This window comes from Prunus mume, linkage group LG2 (genome assembly GCF_029339155.1).
Source record: "Prunus mume cultivar Tortuosa linkage group LG2, ASM2933915v1, whole genome shotgun sequence".
Taxonomy (NCBI): domain Eukaryota; kingdom Viridiplantae; phylum Streptophyta; class Magnoliopsida; order Rosales; family Rosaceae; genus Prunus; species Prunus mume.
The window spans coordinates 31,949,705-31,968,573 of record NC_142699.1 but is presented as its reverse complement, the minus strand read 5'-3'; the positions used below and the strand labels follow the sequence as shown (position 1 = coordinate 31,968,573).

At 36.4% G+C, this 18,869-nt stretch overlaps 3 protein-coding genes across 3 annotated transcripts; all 3 read left to right on the top strand.

The window, feature by feature from the left end:
- The first annotated feature begins 146 nt into the window (after positions 1-146).
- Positions 147-5,479, top strand: VDAC4 (voltage dependent anion channel 4). The gene is made up of 7 exons (XM_008225481.2): positions 147-304; positions 1,372-1,432; positions 1,773-1,840; positions 2,667-2,777; positions 2,939-3,025; positions 3,875-4,083; positions 4,906-5,479. Exons 2-7 carry the CDS (start codon positions 1,384-1,386, stop codon positions 5,210-5,212), a joined length of 831 nt encoding a protein of 276 aa, XP_008223703.1. The 5' UTR covers positions 147-304; positions 1,372-1,383; the 3' UTR covers positions 5,213-5,479.
- A 4,362-nt stretch (positions 5,480-9,841) lies between these two features.
- Positions 9,842-11,687, top strand: LOC103323482 (protein YIP4b). Its single transcript, XM_089047234.1, is given in 4 exon segments — positions 9,842-10,360; positions 10,363-10,481; positions 10,594-10,668; positions 11,264-11,687. Coding segments are annotated over 4 exon segments (837 nt in total). The 5' UTR covers positions 9,842-9,978; the 3' UTR covers positions 11,525-11,687.
- A 5,157-nt stretch (positions 11,688-16,844) lies between these two features.
- On the top strand, positions 16,845-17,712 carry LOC148920057 (uncharacterized). Its single transcript, XM_089044533.1, has 2 exons — positions 16,845-17,010; positions 17,171-17,712. The coding sequence occupies exons 1-2, from the start codon at positions 16,845-16,847 to the stop codon at positions 17,710-17,712; spliced, it is 708 nt and encodes a 235-aa protein (XP_088900659.1).
- Positions 17,713-18,869: the final 1,157 nt, after the last annotated feature.

The window sequence follows — 18,869 nt, the reverse complement described above, 5'->3', positions numbered from 1 at the left end:
GTCCACGCCGTAGTCAAAACTCCTTTGTCACAGCCCATTGACCCACCCACCTCACTCGCCAATTAAATTCCGCCACGCGGTGCTAGCCTAGAATCAAATTTTAATCTCGACCTTTCTTTTACCCACAGGTAATTATATCAGAACCCGCGATGGCTCTTTGAGACGTTGACCCTGGGCCTCACTCTCTTCTCGCGCACCACTCTCGCAAAACCCATAAACACTAGATATTCACTATTCAGCGCTCTTTCGCTCTCTCTCGCCTGAAGCGGTCACTTCAGGATTTTTGTCGGCGATCTTCTTCTCTGTAAGATTGGTTCTCTTTCTCTCTGAATCTGGTTTTAGCTCTGTTTATCATGTATAGCTTCATGTCAAAGTCTTAAGAATCAAATCGAACAGTTTCTTTCTTTATTTGATATGGGTTCTCTTCGATTTGTTAGAGAATACCAATGTGGGTGTTTCGGATTTTGGATCCTTTCTTATTAATTTGAGTTGGGTAATCTGTGTTTGTGAGCAAAAACTAAATGACCCATGAAGGGCTTCTCCCTTTTGTTTGATTGAAATAGTGTTAGATGATGATTTACTTTTACGTTTTTGGGGAATAGTGTGAGTTTAAGTGGACCCAATCACCCTTTTCATCTTTGGAGCTTATGCTAGTTTTTTCCGTAGCATCAGTCAGATTTGGTCTTGAAATCTATTGGGTTACTGGATTTATAAGAAGTTTAGGCTTAGATGAACTATGGGGGTGAGTTTGAAGTTAGCTTTAAGGCGCCGGAATAACCAAAGGTTGCTGGTGTTTATATGAAATAACACTTCGGTGTTGAGATCTCAGAATTTTGGTCAAAATTATGTAGATTAAAGTCTGGAAGAGAGTTTTCATTATATTCTCTTTCGCTTTGAACTCAAACATTCTTTGCGTTTGTGTGTTGTAAATGCAGTTTAATGAGATATGAATCTATAGTTTTGCTGAAAATGAGTCATCAACTAGGAATTCAATGATGTCTTTATGTTGAGGCATCAAAAAGTTAATATGTCATTGTCTTGAAAAAGTCACTATGTGACATGTTTCCATTAGAGTCTCTGTTAAGTACTCTAATATTGTAAAGATGTTTTCTTTCTTTGGTGATGACCAAAAGGCCCTGCTTAACTTTTCCTTAAAAACGCCATGCTCAAAGATAAGTTGGAACACAAATAAATATTTGTACAAGTAATTTGCTTGTGCATTGCATTATTCTTTCTGTTGGGTAATACATTGCATTTATTACTGCTCAAATTATGCTTTTTCTGTTTTCTAATTTTTAATTTTTCCATCAGTGGCAGGACCATTCTTGCCTAATTCTCAATTTATCTGTATTGACACTTCTTTTTAAACAGTTCTTTGTAACTATGGGCAGCAGTCCAGCGCCATTTTCAGATATTGGAAAGAGAGCAAAAGGTATCAAGTTTCAGATTTCATGCGTTAAGATCAACAAGAAAGTTTAGATGGATTTTGTAATTTTATTTTATTTTATTTGGTGGCTTGAATTCTTGAATGATAATTTGGACAGAAAAGCTTGAAAGATAGTGTTGTAATATCCAAAATTGGAAGCCACATAATGGCAGAGAAATTCTTTTCACATGGCTTGTTGTTCTCTTTACCTGCTTGCTGTTCTCATAAAATTTATTCTTTGTTGTTTCATGTTTGATGATTAAGTGTTGGCTTTTTTTGAGCTGCAGTATTTTTATCTCACGTAGTATAGTTCAAGTTGTTCTTAACGTTCCTTTCCTTTATGCAGATCTCTTGACCAAAGATTACAACTTTGACCAGAAGTTTACTCTGTCAGTGGTTGGCTCCACTGGGCTGGTATTATCTAATTCCACTTTCTACATTTTAGGTTATTTCTTCCAGTATGATTTGTTTACTGGAAAGCTAAACATTTGAAGTTTGCTGTTTTTCTACGAACTTTCTGAACTTTAGCTATAAAGTACAATACTTGTTAGCTGCTGTAAAAAGAAGAATCATGGTTGTTTAGTAAATTCCCTTCCTTATCCCCCAAAATTTATTTTCACAAATCAATCAGAATATTAGACATGATCTAAATAGTTAATCAGTTTATGCCCTTTGCTAAAAAACTCCACAAGATGATAGATTTGTGCTGATTTGTGTAGCAGTGGAAAAGGTGCTTTTACATACAATTACATCTGATGTTAAGACAAGATTGAGTGCATGCGTAAAGCTGAAAATTTTATTAGTGCCAGATGCATGCCTGAATACGTAGGTTCTTGGTCAAAAAAATTTTGGTTGTTCCCAGCATCTGTTTGCTGCGATTACTGTAATATTGTCTTAAATTGGTGTGAAGCTTTAGATATGTTATTACCCACATTTTATTTTCACCCACTTCTGCTTACCAGCAAGCAGGAGCTCTAAAATTCACTGTATCTAGTGTTGTTTTCCACTATTATTTCATTCTAGTAACTTATTATAACATAAATTGGCATTACCCTTATCAGTGGCTTCAGGTAGTAAAAGAAGGGCATCTGGGCATTTAAGAAATGCCTAGTATTGCTGGATTCTCTGTATTCTATAAGTACATTTGTGCTATATGTTTTTGTTTGCTTTTTAGAAAATAGTATTTATTTTTCCCACTCGGTTATGTGGCTAATCTGGCTTATAATATTCAATATTGCAGGGACTTACAGCTAATGGTTTGAAGAGGGATCAAATTTTTGTTGGTGACATAAATACCCTGTACAAGAGTGGAAACACTACTGTAGATGTGAAAGTTGATACTTATTCTAATGTAATGATTTTATTTGAAATAACTCTCATTTTCCATATATTTATTGATACTATCACATATTGTGAGTATATTTGGCTAAATCTTCACTTTTCACGTTTTCTATTGTCTTTCTTTTCTGATTGCAACTGTATCTTTAACTTTACGTTTTTAATTCTTTGCAGGTGTCTACAAAAGTGACTGTGAGTGATATCTTGCCGAGCACAAAAGCAGTGTTTAGCTTCAGAATACCAGATCACAAATCTGGCAAGGTCAGTGAAACTCAGCGTACAGGATTTTTTTTTTTTTTAATTTTTAATTTTTAATTTTTTTTTTTAAAGGAATAAAGTAGAACAAAAAAATCATGGTCATTCAATATGGAGCTGTATGATATGTGGTTTCCTCTCTGTGCACACATTCATTTTGAGTCCTCAGAAAGTCATTATGTTTCCGTTACCATTATTATGTTTATTTTGTTTTGAGTTCCACAGTTGTTAATCTTATCACGGTCCCTGTAGCCCAAACTCGCTTTGATTGTCTCAATTGATTCTTGGATTTTGATCCAGCAATTTTAACATCGTAGTTTGCTAAATTACTAGTTTATGATACAAACTGTTTCATTTGAGGAAACAGCACCCCCCTTCAATCTGTCTGCAAAACCGAAGGTTGGTCCTGTATTACAGTTCTTAAGGTGGGGCCCAGATTCAAGTAATTGCCACTGATGTGAGACAGAATTGTGACAGCAGCACCTCCCCAAAAGACAAAACAAGAATTGTTTATCAAGTCCTGTATAATTACAGATCATGTATACCTAGCGCACACATTTAGCTCATTTCTTGATGCTGGCTATAAATAAACTAATTTCTCTTGTACACTTAGCTTTAAAGAGACGTCTTTGGTTTTGAAGTTGTATATTTTCACAGATTATGTATCCTAGCTCGCACATCTAGCTCATTCTCAATCCTGGTTATGAATAAACTAATTTCTCTCAAGTTTAGCTTAGAGGGACATGTTTGTAGGTGCAATTCTTAAATTGAAGCTCCTAATGGTATAATGTGAAAATCAATGCCAAATTCAGGCTTGCTGGTAAAATTCTTGACTCTTTCTTCATACAATTGCAGCTGGACGTGCAGTACCTTCATCCTCATGCAGCCTTTGATTCCAGCATAGGCCTGAACCCAACCCCTCTTTTAGAACTGTCGGCAACAATTGGAAGTAAGGATCTTAGTTTGGGTGGTGAAATTGGATTTGACACAGCATCCTCTTTGTTGACCAAATACAATGCTGGGATCAGCTTTAACAAGCCAGATTTCTCTGCAGCGCTTTTGCTGTAAGTCTACGAAACCTCATATCATATTCCTTGTTTGGAAAAGTAATTATGCTTGTCTTTCTTCCTGTTCTAATAATTTATGTTTCTATGACGTCCCTGGAAGTCCTGTCCCACCCCTCATATTAAAAACTTACTTATGATTTTGTATCTTCATGTGTTTATTTCTCGAATCTGTAATATATTAGTAAATTCACATCATGAACATGGGTTTTTGATGCGTCTGATATGGGCATGGCAAATTATTTTTCCCAAGTCGGACCCCTCGTTCTCTACTCTTGTTTCAAGTTTTGGCATAGATTGCGACTTTGCACTTACTGTTGGCCAAATGATTGAAAATCCCTTTCCTCACAAACTCCCACTTATAATTGGTTGAACCTGACCTCCACTTAAAATAAGGGAGACCACCAACCTCCTAGTTGGTGGTGAAGGTGATGTTTATAGCCTAATTTAAAGGGAAATTATATTCATCAGAAGTCCATGGCTACGATGTGATAATTATGTCAACAATATTGCAGGGATTATTTTTTTTTTACTTCATTTGCTGAATCCTACATTTTTCATGGTTGGTCTTGAAAGGATGCATGGACTAGGATGCTTAAATTTTATGTTCTACAATTACAAAGTAATTTAGAAGATTCTATTGCTTAGTTCTCTTAATCAAATTTTCAGGCAATTATCAATGCTTTCCCCTACATGGATATCTGTGTTGGGACTAACTTCTTGGCAGTGCCTTCAATACATATGTAGTGTTCCTGTGGGTTTATGTTACTGTGTTGCTTAATGCTTTGGCATTGTAATTGGAACTCATGTTTGTTGATGCAGGACGGACAAAGGACAGACATTGAAGGCATCTTACATTCATGCTGTTGACTCCTGCAATGGAACTGCAGTTGCAGCCGAACTGACCCATAGATTTTCCACCTTCGAGAACAGCTTTACCCTTGGAAGCTCTCATGTAATCGATCCATTAACTGTGGTAAAAACACGATTCTCTGATAATGGGAAAGCTGGTGTGCTATGGCAACGTGAATGGAGACCAAAGTCACTAGTAACTGTCTCAGCTGAGTATGACTCGAAGGCACTTAATGCATCCCCAAAGATAGGTCTTGCTCTCGCGCTCAAGCCTTGATATCTTTCCATGCAAATTGGAATACCTTTGAGCTTGTTACATTCTTTCCCATGAAGTCAACGAGTATCATCTGCTAGCCAAATTATATTGGATAACTACGGATTTGGTGTATCGATAAAAATGTTTTACAAGCATTGTTTGGGAGATGGACCCAGTTTTGGAATTTTCACAATGCCTAAGCTGCGGAAATTTCAGCCGCTGGCACATATAAATTATGATTTTTTGTATTAATGAAATTAATGCCCAAGGTGCTTATTTGCTTTGTCATGTCCAGTGGACGTTTTATTTGATTCAATTGATTACCTGGTGCTGAACTTGCAGAGACTCCATTTTGTAGTTTGCATTCTTAAAGACTGTCTTTCATGTCAGAAAGGAGACTTACTGTTGTTGAAACAGAGTAACGGAAATGGGGAAAACTCCTATAGGCAGAGTCCCAAAGGGGCTATAGGTAGAGTACTAGACAGAGCTGTATGTGGCTCCATAAACAGCTTTTATTCTTAATGTAAACTTTAAGTGCTTTTTAACAAAAACACAACCAACTAAAACCAATTTTACATAAACACTTTCCATCACGGCCTTACGTTTTTGGGAAACATTTTTAGTGATTCTTCACTAAGCGTTAATATGCAGAAATTTTGATAGAACTTCACTAGAAGCAAATATAGAAGTAGCCTTAAACAAGGGTTGAGATTTTATGGTACTAATTAGTAGTACCCGATACTTAGGCCTAGTTTGGAACTGTTTTTTTTCGTCAAAAACCTGCTTAACTTTAAAGTAGCAGTTTAAGGTGTTCAGTAAAAATAAAATATCTTGAGCAATGGCTTTTGATAGCAGCTTTTAAAAGTAGGCTCTAAGTTGCTTTTCAAAACTGCTTTCAAAAGAAGCATAAATGAGCCTTTAATGAATTTTTTTAATTCCCAAAATACCATCATTCATTTTTAAAAAGGACCCCATCTCCACTTCCACATCCACCACCACCACCACTACATCCTCATCCTCTGCCACCACTACCACCTCTTCCATCACCACCACTGTTGTGTCGGATTCAGCTGCACCAAAATCGATTCAATTGCATCCTCAACTTGTGATACTCACAAGTGCACGAGCCGTTCGGTAGTATAGCATATGTAAGTACGAGGTCGATCCCACGAGAATTGATGATAGATTGATTCAATTTGATTCCCTGCACAAAACGGAAATGGAAACAAAGTTTAAAGATTGCGACTAGGAAACAATCCAATTCTAAGTCTCAAGCAACTAAGTTAACAAGTTCAATTCAAATTCTTAGATTGATTCTAGCTAAAGTATGATTAAGCCATGGTGTCTGGTTCTAATCTTGTATTCCTAATTCCCTAATTAGATCATTGTTGTTGAACCTAAATTAAGCATTAGAAATCCATTAAGCATAGAAGAATGTTTTAAACAACCAAACATGTATCCAATCCCTGTTGTTGAATGTTAATATATACTCTTCTGATTCATAGTTCAATTCGAATTAAAGCATATGGTGTCTACTCTTAATTCTAACCAAGATAGCTAACATACAAGTTTTAACGGTGACCAATCATTCAAACAAACATATTAACTTATAAGCATAATAAATAAGAAGAACCATAATTGAAACTTGGAAACTAGTCAAACTTGAGAACTTAAAATAAGAAATTACATGATAATGAAAAAGAAAGTACAACTAAGAACAATGTAAAGGAAAATTTAGCCAAAGGGTTTTGTTACAACAATTGAGAACTTAAAACAAAAAATAAAAGAATTTGAGGGAGGGAAGGGAGAGGAGTTCTAGAGAGATGTTTGAGAGCTCCTCCCCTTGGGGTGTGTTTGAGAATTTAGAGAATTTGAGAATTTGAGAATTTGAGAAAGATAAGGAAAATGAGCTCTAGAGAGGTGTTTGAAAGCTCCATCCCTTGGGGTGTGTTTGAGAACTAAGAGAATTTGAGAAAGATAAGGGATATGAGCTATAGAGAAATGTCTGAGAGCTCCCCATTGGGGTGTGTTTAAGAAATAAGAGAATTTGAGAAAGAGAAGGGAGATGAGCTTTAGAGAAGTATTTGAGAGCTTCCCCCCTTGGGGTGTGTTTGAAAGCTTGGGAACCTCACTATTTATAGGCTAAGGGAAGTAAAAATCTGAATTGAGTATTGCTTCTACCTACAACACCCACTTCACCAACTTCTCCAACAAAAACAATTAGTTCATGCATAGGTCATGCATGACAATGCATTGCAGTCTGCTTGTAGGCTCGTTTTGGGCTTGTTCCTCCATTGATAAAATTTTGGAAAAATATGAGTCTTGAAGCTCTTTGTCTTATATTTCAATGAAAAATCGGAAATGCTTTCAAATATCATTTTTGGCACAGTAACCCAGATGCTGCTGAATTTCATCTTAAGCTGCCAAAACTTGCATAACTTCCTCTAGAAGCTCCATAAACTAGACTTCCATCTTTTCAATGGCATATGGCTCATTAGCTGGTTCTTCCTGAGCAAGTACAGTCCAATTCACGAAGATGACTGATCTACAGACACAATTTTGAGCTAACTTAATACCAAAATGCATTAAATGAGTCCTTAAGCTTTAAAACACTAAAACAAACACAAAAGAGATTAAAATCACAAGTTTAGCTAAAAAATATAACAAAGTCATAAGCTAGAATATATATGTATATGCACTGATAACCACCACTACCATCACCACAACCACCACCTCCACTCCACCACCACCACTACACCTCATCACATAACTCAACATCTGTCTATTTTAGTCATTATTCACAGTTATAATACTTTTATATTAAAATTTACCAAACAGTTACACTACTTTTTGTACTGAAAACACTTTAAAAATATTGTTTACCAAACATGGAGCTGCTGTTAATTATTTTCAAAACACAGCAAAAATAATTTTTTTTCAAAGTGACAGCAATCCCAAACTCTTAGCCTATTAGTTTAGCACTTACCATAGTCCATCACACCACATTTTCACCCTTTTAACCCGCCTATAATCTTCTTCTTCTCCTCTTCTCTTATCTGTCTTCTCCTCTTTTCTTATCTGGCCGTTGCTCAACTTCTCTCTCTCGGTCGGTCATCTTATCCATCTCTAGATCTGGTTGGAGGTCTGATCTCTCTCTCTCTCTCTCTCTCTCTCATTATATAAGGATGATTCAACACTGATCCCCAATAGATGGGGTGAGCAAAGGCAGCCCATGGGGTGTGCGAGGTGTGCAACCGCATAGAGCCCCTAAAATTTAAGGGCCTCCAAATTTTTCCAAGACAACCCATTAAATTAAATAAAACATGAAAATAAAAATGAAATATTAAATATCACCCCACAACACTACATGCAAGGCACCAAAACCAAAATTGAATTGAATATTAATTATCAACAAATTCTACGACTTAGATAGTAGAGGCCCTAATTTAATTCATTTTCCTCTTCTCAACTCTCACGCTACAACTCTTCTTTTTATTTATTTATTATGGTTTGAAACTTGTGTTTTCCTTTTCTCAACTCTCAAGCTGCAAAACCATTCTAATATTATTTTCTCTTTCAGTAAGTCTTTCTCACTCTCCTCCATCAAAATAAAGTCATTTCTCTTCAGTACCAGTGTACCACCCTCTTCCATCAAATTTTGGATTGTAAAAACCCAAGCTTTAGCCCTTTCCCCAAAATCACAATTCTTTTCTCCCTCCCTTATTCACATGAGAATTCACCAAGCATTGAAATTGGAAAATTAATTTATAAGCTCTGTGATTTGGAAGGGTAACTAAAGAAATTTTTCTAGAAAACTATTTCCAAATGTGTTCTTCCCGTGTCAGAAATTTTTGTTTCTATATAGATTTTTTTTTCCCTACTTGTATATATAAGGCCTAGACATCCATATTTGTGCAGAGCCTCCAAAATCAATGGATCGGCTCTGCTGGTGAGATTGTTCGATTTGGGCCAAGCACAACATTATATTATACACAAGAAGTTCTCTAGCGCAGAATGTAACACTGCCGTATTATGCATCAAGCTCACAAAGTGGTGAGATTAGGAGGGGACCTAAATGCATGGACTCATGCTCCCTTTTGATCGTGGTGCACTGAACCACACTCAAGAATTTCTCCTTGTCCACGTGGAATTTCTAGATGACATGGAAACATCAACTCAATGCCCAATAAAGGTATAAAAACTTACTTGTAACAGGAATAACATTGTTTTGCTATCCCTAACTAATAACACAATGACATTTGAAAAAATTATCCCACATATCATTGTGTTATTAGTTGGAAATAGCTCCATGTTGCATGAGACTGTTTTTTAAATAAGGGGTCATTATCCCCACTCAGTTTTTTTTTTTTTTGGAGTTTCACTAAAATACCCAAAATGGGGGCTGAAATTATAAAAAAATTCAACACCAAAAACCCATCATTACACACACTCAAAACCCATTTATAAACACAACCAAAAAATATAAAATTGTTGATTTTGGGTGTATTTCTATGTTTAAATAGTGTTTGAGTTTTTTTATAAATACATGTTTAGAATTGGGTTTATTTATAAATTTGTATTTTTTTTTGGTCCAATCCCCCCACTCACGTTTAGTTGATTTATAGTTTCACCATCAAATCAATCCCTTAACGACGACGTTTACTCAAAAGTTCCCATTTCCCAAACAGCCCTCCTCTTCCCTTCCCCACTCCACCTGCATCACTAGATCTCACCCTCCTCCCCTCTCGTAGATCCCAAACTCACCGACGACCCAAACACTCAAAAAAATGTCGCACTCCGAACGCGACACCGTTCCGCTCCACCCTTCCTCCCAATCGGACATCGACGAGATCGAAAACCTAATCAACGCCAGCGTCCAATCGGGCCCCACCACCGTGCTTCCCGCCAAACCCCCAAGTCCGACCCGAGCCTCGATCCCCGTCTCATCCTCGCCGTTCATCCAATCAAACCTCCCGCCGCCAGCTCCCTCTGCCTCCTCCAAACAGAAGCCGCCATCTGTCCCGGCCCCACCGCCCATTCCCTCCGCCAACAACGGCCCGGGTATCGTGCCTTCCGGGTTCGGGTCCCCGCCCAACACGCTGACGGAGCCCGTTTGGGACACCGTGAAGCGCGACTTGTCGAGAATTGTGAGCAATTTGAAGCTTGTGGTGTTCCCAACCCGTATCGTGAGGACCCGGGAAAGGCTCTGAGGGATTGGGATCTCTGGGGACCTTTCTTCTTCATTGTGTTCTTGGGTCTCACTCTTTCCTGGTCTGCATCTGTCAAAAAGGTGACTTCTTCTTTAACTTTTTCAAGTTTTTGGTTTCTGGGTTTTTCTCATTTGATTTAATCACTATGGGTTTTGCGTAATGGAATGACGAATGGGATTGTTTATTGAACAGTCTGAGGTTTTTGCTGTTGCTTTTGCTGTGCTTGCTGCTGGTGCTGTAATTTTGACCTTGAATGTGCTCCTACTGGTAAATATCTCTCTCTCTGTGTGGCTCTACTTAATGTTGATTTGTTTATGTTGGTTTTTGGATGTCAAGTTTGCATCTGAATTGGAGATCCCTTAAACTAAGATCCGTTCTTACTTTGTATGTTTAAACTAAGATCCCTTCTTACTTTGTATGTGTACTCTGTCTAATATCAATAATGCTGCTGTCACCAACTTATTTTTTCTCTATATGTATTAGTACCCTGTTAGAAATGGATGAGGTAGAGTGAGCCCAGATTTGAGTAATGAGAAACTGACACACTTTAGTGAACAATTTGGTGAATGTAGCAGTGCTCCATCTATAATAGTTATTTTTTCTTTCATGCGGTGCAAGAAAGTATAGCATGTTACATATCTTCATACTTGTATGTGTTATCTGCGTACAAATTATAGTTATTTTCTCACTTAATGTGCAGCATGTTATGCTGTCAGATTGTAAATCATGATGGTTGATTAGGGAGAATCGTGTACAAATATGCAATCTTGATTCACACTCTGGAAAGATAGCATGCTAGATATATTGGATATAGATTATTCTCTTGCAGAATAAGAAACTCAAAGAAAAGTTGCGTTTTCAGGGTGGACACATCATATTCTTCCAGAGCCTCAGTCTTCTGGGTTATTGCTTATTCCCTCTTGACATTGGAGCTTTAATCTGTATGGTAAAGGACAATGTGATATTGAAGGTGGTTGTGGTCAGCGTAACATTGGCTTGGAGTTCTTGGGCTGCATATCCTTTCATGAGCTCAGCAGTCAACCCCAGGAGAAAAGCCCTCGCACTTTACCCTGTTTTCCTACTGTATGTATCTGTTGGTTTTCTCATTATTGCCATCGATTAGCACATCAAAACTAAGCATGCTGTTAAATAGGATTTTTGTTGGGTGCTCCATATTCTGACTTCTTGTTTGGGATTCTGGAGCTCCGTTTGTCTGCCTATATCAAATTTGTTGTATGAAACTTCTTACATGATTTTAATGCTATAACGACTCATACTTTTTGCCACTCCTGTGATAAGACGAGTTCATCCTTGTTCATTGTTACATGTGATGCATGGTATAGAACTTAGTTGCATAGTCGGTAAGTTCTCAATTTATTAATAAAATTGCTGATGTATACCGCCAGTGTCTAAAAGCCATTTTTGCTACAAGGGCTGTACCCAGAACTTTCAATTCTTGTGTGGAAAATTTATTGTATATAACCGTTGTATACAACTCATGTTACACAAAATTGCTCACATGATAACATGCAAAGGGCTGAATGTAAATGCAAGGTTGATTCAACGGTTGTATATCTGATTTTTCTCATGCTGAGCAAGCATTAGGGGCATGCTACCACTCGTTCTTACACGAGGACAGCGGAGGCTTCAGTTTTCATTTGGTATAGCATTAGCTGAAGGCTTTGCTGCTCTTAAAGGTGTCCCATATGCTATATCAACTAATCTGTGGCTTTGCCCCAGATGCTATAAGCATTCAAGCTAACTTCCAAGTTTGATCATCACTGCTTTTACCACATCGATCCTAAGCCCTACCAAGTTCCAAGTTCCAAGTTCCCAAAAGAAATCAATTGCATGTTGTGACTTTTCTGCTGAAATCTCATGTTACCTTCAGCCGAGGGACATTCTATTGATAAATCCACTCATTTCACACACTAGATTCAGCATTAGCTACTCTTTTGCGCTCTAGTAAACCAATATAAAAGATGCAAGCTCTTTGGTTAGGCCAAGTGAGACGGAGGATCGAGCTATGATTAGAATTATGGTAGGTTAAGGGTTTGATCTCTTCCATTATAACTGAAAGAACAAAGTTGGACTAAAATTTTTTTTCCATCCAACCTTGTAGCTGAGTCCGCAAACTTTATTAAATTGTTTAAGAATTTTAAATTTTGGTCTCATTATTTTTGCAACACTGTAATTTAATTTTCAAACATGCTTATAAAAATAAGTACCTATACGATTCCGAATAATTCGAACTCTTCATTGAATTATGTAAGTGTGTTTAAATTATCTAAGCATTTTTAGATAAACGACAATCATTAAATTTTTCCACTTAAAATTAATCATGATTATTGATTACATATAGAATTTAGGCCAATATCTTTTTGGCACAAAGTTCGCTCAAATAAACAGATAATTGGCTAACCTAAAAACCTACATCTTAAAGCCGTCCCTGCTTTTTTTGGTCTCGCTGCAATATCATTGAAAATCAAAAATCATTGAGAATCTTCACTTAGTACAAATGGCTAACCTAAAACCTCAGCCGTCCCTCTCTTTCAAACCATTGTCTAAAATATCGATAATATCGACGAAATATTTAGGATATTATCTTTCTTTTTTTTGGGTCAAGGATATTTTGGAACGTATCCATACACATATCGTATAAATATCGATAATATCGGAAAATATCGATGTTAATAATTTCTCTCACACTTCAGCAACATTTGGCCAAACTATCGCTATAATATCGATAATATCGAGATGATGAAGACAATGAAAATTTTGAAGAGTTATTTATACTAACACTCTTTAAGGTTTCTTGTGTTTTCAGAAAACCCCCTCAGGTCTCAAAAATTACACGAGCACCCCTTGAGGTTTCAGTTTGTTTTCACAAAACCCCTTTTCATTGATTGTTTGTCCAAAAATTGATGATTTCATTGAGAAAAAAAACTTATGCAAATGACAAAATTAACCTCAATGAAGTATATGCAATCTAATCTCAAAGGCCAACTTTGTCATTTGGAGAACTTTTGTATAAAATCATTAATCTTAGGATGAAAAATCAATGAAAAGGAGTTTTGTGAAAACAATTTAAAACCTTAGGGTTGTTATTGTTATTGTAATTTCTAAAACCTCAAGGAGTTTTGTTAAAAGCCAAAAACCTCAGGAGGCGTTAGTGTAAATAATTCAAATTTGAACCTTATAGGAACTCTATGTGGTACTAAGTCATTCATATATCTTACCATGCAATGTGTAAAGTGTAAAATATTGTAATAAATCATTATAAATAAATGATTATGGTGTATTTCATCTTCTTTCATTAATTACTACATATTTTCTATACTCGCAGTGTTTGCCAGCTCACTGTATAATCAACTTAAATCCGTTAAACTCATCATGTAATGCATTTCCTTCCAATTTTTTGTGATAAAGTAATAAATAATTGACTAAACAAACATCCTCCAAAGTTTCAAGAAATTTTCTCAAGTATTTCTTACAATTTCCGTGGTTTTTATTCAATTTTTATTGATATCGATAATATCCTGATATTTTCATCATGATGTGCTATGGGATTTTATAGCTAAGTTACTTGTGGACTTACCAAGTATTAAGTCTCGAATACCAAGCCATCGATAATTTTACTGACCTTGCTCTCAACCCACACTAATTATATGTGGATCCAAGACTTGTGCCCCATCCCCTTGCCTACATCTTAATGTTCCGAACCCCTTGCAGATCGACTTGAAAAGAGGGGAAAAAGATTAAAAAAATACCAAAGTCCATATTATGTGAAGTATGTCTTGGAACTTGGAAGTCTATTCAAGGTTGCTAAAATCCAAAGGAGAGGGAGGCCTAATACCAGACCTCTTTTTTGTTATGACCTAATTTACCATTGGCAGCCAATCCTCCAAGCTATATTTGCAAAAAATTGTCCACTTATATTTAAGTTTAGACAAGTAAATAAATAAAGGGAATTTGTTGTCTCCTAATACTGAAATTGTTCTACTCTTGAATATTTAAACATCAGTTTTCTTGGAATTTATCACCTTATCCAGTCTAGAACAAATTACTCTAGGAGTTGAAGATGTGCACCTTAATTGGCTTTGGAAGAGTCACACATGATTTGTCATCTCGCTAGATTAACACCATGCCAATTTTCCTATTCCATTTATACTAGGGTGTTGATTTCCCAGTCTACTTGCAAACCAGTTTTTAATAGGGTATTTTTGTGTGGGGTTATAATAAAACTGAAATTTTCATTCTTAATTGGGACACTTTTTTCAGCCTAATCTTGGTTAGGCAATAATTAAATTAGTTACTCCATTGTACTGAACCAGGCTTTACTTGCCCAAGACTGGTTGGAAATTCATTCCCTCTTCTCTCCTCACAACGACCTTTTGGTCTCAATCTATCTACCATGGTAAACACATACACAAAGTCCTCTCAGCCCACCCAAATAGAGTCCACCTTTTTCTAGTCTTGGAAAGGTTTCCTATTTGGTTCTCATTTCTCCCATTTCCATGTTGAGAGAGAGAGAGAGAGAGAGAGAGAGAGAGAGAGAGAGAGTCAACAGTCGATATGTTTTTGGAGGCGGGTGGGGTTAGGGTGGGGGAGAAGGGGAGAGAAAGGTCTATTTTTTTTATATTTATTTTCTTGAAAATGGGAAGTCTAAAATACTCTAGTTAAAATGGAATGGTGTTAAAGTCGGATGACAAATCATGGATTTTGAAAATAAGATGACATTTCTCTTAAATTTTTCTTTAAGGTAACAAATTGAAACTTATGTATAAATTCAGGTGACATTTCTTAAAAAATCCCAAAAATAAATCATCCAGATTTTAAAAAACCATTCGAGTTAGGGGAGATTGGTGTGTTAATTAGTCAAAGTTCAAACACGATTGCTACTCTTTTTTTTCACAAATAAAGTATCTAACTACAGTATTCCAGAAGAACTAGAACCACACAATTAGCTAAAGATACAGAAAATATTAAAAATGAAAGAAAAACAAAAAAATATTAAAAATATAAATAAGAAATAACACCAGCACTGTAAACCAGAAAGGTAACTAAAACAAAACAGAAAAATTTAAAACTAATAGAAAAATATGACAAATTATAAATAAGAAAAAATACCAATAATCTGTAAATGAAATTCCCATGTCTAATTCCATAAGATGAGAATGAAGGATGTTTATTCTCATTTTTGGTCTCCTTTGGTTCACAAATTGAACTTCTATGGGAGCAAAATTCTCATGTCTAATCCCATGAGATGGGAATGAAGGATGTTCATTCCTATGTTTGGGAATATTGGGAAATGAGGACTATGAAATGTCATTTTCTCTCATTCTCATATTTGGTTTGTGCAGTATTAAAAATCAAAAGTTGTTTAGTTTTTCAATAATAACATTGATTTTGTATTATTATTATTTTTGGTGGAATAAAGTTTAGGGGGAAGGGAGGCTATCCCATCCTAGGGTCAGGGCATATCAAGGCCTCTTTAAGGACTTGCAGAGGGGATCTTAACCCTTTTGGTTTTTCAGATTACCCATTAAGAGAGATTGTCGACTGATTTTATATTATTACAAGTTATTAATATGAAGAGTTTTGTAAGGGTCAAAAGTGGTATTTAAAATTTATAATAGGGGCAAATTAGTCCCAAAAAAAACTGCATTAAATGTTTTCCCAAGTTTTTAAAAGGGGGAGAGTTTCCTAAGGTAAGCCAATGGTATGAAATTCCCCATGAGTTAGGTATTACATTCCCAAGGATGCATTTACCAAACATGAGAATGCAATTTCCTACTCATTCCCAAAGTCCTAAATTTTGAACCAAACGACCCATAAAACGAGAAAGATTTGCATGATTAAACTCTAAATGTAGGCAAATTGGGTCTAGCATAGTTGAAAAGGGCATTGACTTGCAAATTATTGGTTTCATGTTCAACCCCATGATACTTTGACAATGTGTGTGAGATAACTCTCCCTTTGCCAACTTTGGCAACAACAACAACAACAAAAAACCACTAAACCTAGACCAAAGAGGGAAGGTTTGCATGAGCAACACGAATCGAGATGGCAATGCAAAAAGGAATATTTGGCGTGATAACACATCCATTTATTAAGAAATGTTGCTGTCTCTAAACGCTCAAACGCGTACCTATGCAGAGGAAGAAGTTCCTTGTAGATGATGAATTATAAGCTCAAGTTCTGAATGTGGAAAGAAAAGAAAATTATTTAAGTTGAAATATTGAAGGAAACTAAAATGTTGAGTTGTATTTGCCCAAGTTGAAAACTACTTGTGTAGTCAGGAGTATTGATTTTCAAGAAGCCACGTTGGGAGACATTGTGGCAAGTTTGAAATCGAAGCTCTCTCCTAACTCCGATAAGTTTATTCCTCCTATTTTACCTAGGGTTGAGCCTCCTGACCCAAGCCCTGCCATGAAGATAAAATGGAGGATATTCTAGGAGATGAGATGGATGATAACCATGGAGATAACTCTGTCCCTCATATTACCATTAATTTGGATGCTGCTAGACTAAAAAAAGCAATGCTAGATGTTAAAAATGGAGTTGTTGGTGCTGCTTCTACTTTGGTAGAAGTATTGAACTCTTCCAGTCAGTGAGGTTGTTACCTCAAGCTTTTTTATTACCTTTTTTTTTTTTCCCATCATCATGATTATGGTTTGGAATGTAAGAGGTGCAGGAAGTAAAAAATTCCCTGGAATTATGAAACATCTAGTTAAAATTCACAATATTGAGATTCTTGTCATTTTAGAGCCTAGAATTAGTGGCAACACTGCCCTCAATGTTATTAAGGAACTTGGGTTTTCTAAGTATCATGTAGTCGATGCTAATGGTTTTTCAAGGGGTCTTTGGATGCTTTGGAATGAGAATGTATCCTGCATTGATATAGTTGCCCACTCTAGGCAATCTATTATAGCTCTAATTGAAATGAATCACATTGATTGGCTTTTTATTGCGGTGTATGTGCACCCTTGCCCTGGCATTCAAAGCCAATTATGGATTTATTTGAATAGGATTGCTTCAGCTTCGAACCTTCCTTGGATGATTGCTAGGGATTTCAATGAATTGGTCAATAATTCTGAAAAATGTGGTGGTAATCCTATTTCTCATCGGAGTGGGCTTGTGGAATGGATTGATAGAAACCAATTGATTGATCTTGGCTTTATTGGTGCTCAATTTACTTGGTGTAGAAAAAATGAAAATGGCGTCCTCACTTGGGAAAAATTGGATCGTGGTCTTTCCAACATTGACTGGAGACATAATTTTCCTGCGGCCTTGTCGACATCTACCTAGGTTAAGTCTGATCATTGTCTCTTGCTGATAAGCCTTCACTCATCTCATCTCCCTTGTGCTAATGTCAAGCCTTTTAGATTTCAAGCCATGTGGCTCATGCACCCTACTTTTCGGAGCTTTGAGGTTGATAAATGGGCTAACTATACTGGAAATATCCTTAAAAAAACTCAAGACCTTTATAAAACTCTTGCTGTTTGGAATAAGGATGTGTTTGGGTGTTTGTTTCAAAATAAGAAAAAATTGTTAACTAGAATTGGCGGTATCCAAAAAGCTTTATGCAGAAGACACTCTTCTTTTCTTGTTGACTTAGAAAAAGAGCTTGCCAGTGATTACCAAGCTTTACTTGACCAAGAAGAACTTTTTTGGTTGCAGAAATCAAGGAACACTTGGCTTAAAGAAGGGGACCGTAATACCAAGTTTTTCCACCTGTCTACCATTATTCATAGAAGAATGAACAAACTGGAAGGCCTTACTAATGCTCAAGGTACGTGAACTAATGATAAAAAAGAAATGGAAAATATCATTGTTGATTATTTCAAGACTCTTTTTGCAGTTCAAACAATGAGGTACTCTAATGCTGATCTCTCCCAGCTTTTTCCCAGATTAGAGACTTCTGAGTTGGGTAATCTCAATTGTGATATTAATCCTCAAGTCATTAAGGATTGTTTGTTCAGTATTGGTAGTTTTAAAGCCCCAGGCCCGGACGGTTTCCCTGCTAAATTCTACCATGATTTCTGGGATCTTTGTCAAGGTACCTTTGTTGAGTTAATTGCTGGTTGTTTTAGCTCTGCTAGCGTTCCCGATGCTTTAAATGACACATTGATTAACCTTGTTCCTAAAGTGGCTAGTCCTAGCTCTGTTGCTCAGTTAAGGTGTATTAGCCTATGTAATACAAAGTACAAGGTGCTGTTTAAGATTATTATTCAGCCTCAGCCTCTCATGCAGAGGTTGTCAGTCCCTTGCTCAAGCTAGCTTCATCCTTGGCAGGCAGATTGTTGACAACATTATTGTTGCACAAAAGGTTTTTCATAAATTTAGAAACTCAAAAGGAAAGAAGGGTTTCATTGCTTGGAAAATTGACCTCTCCAAAGCCTATGACAAACTTCATTGGGATTTCATCTATGATGTGCTATGGGAAATTAGGATTAGAGGTAAGT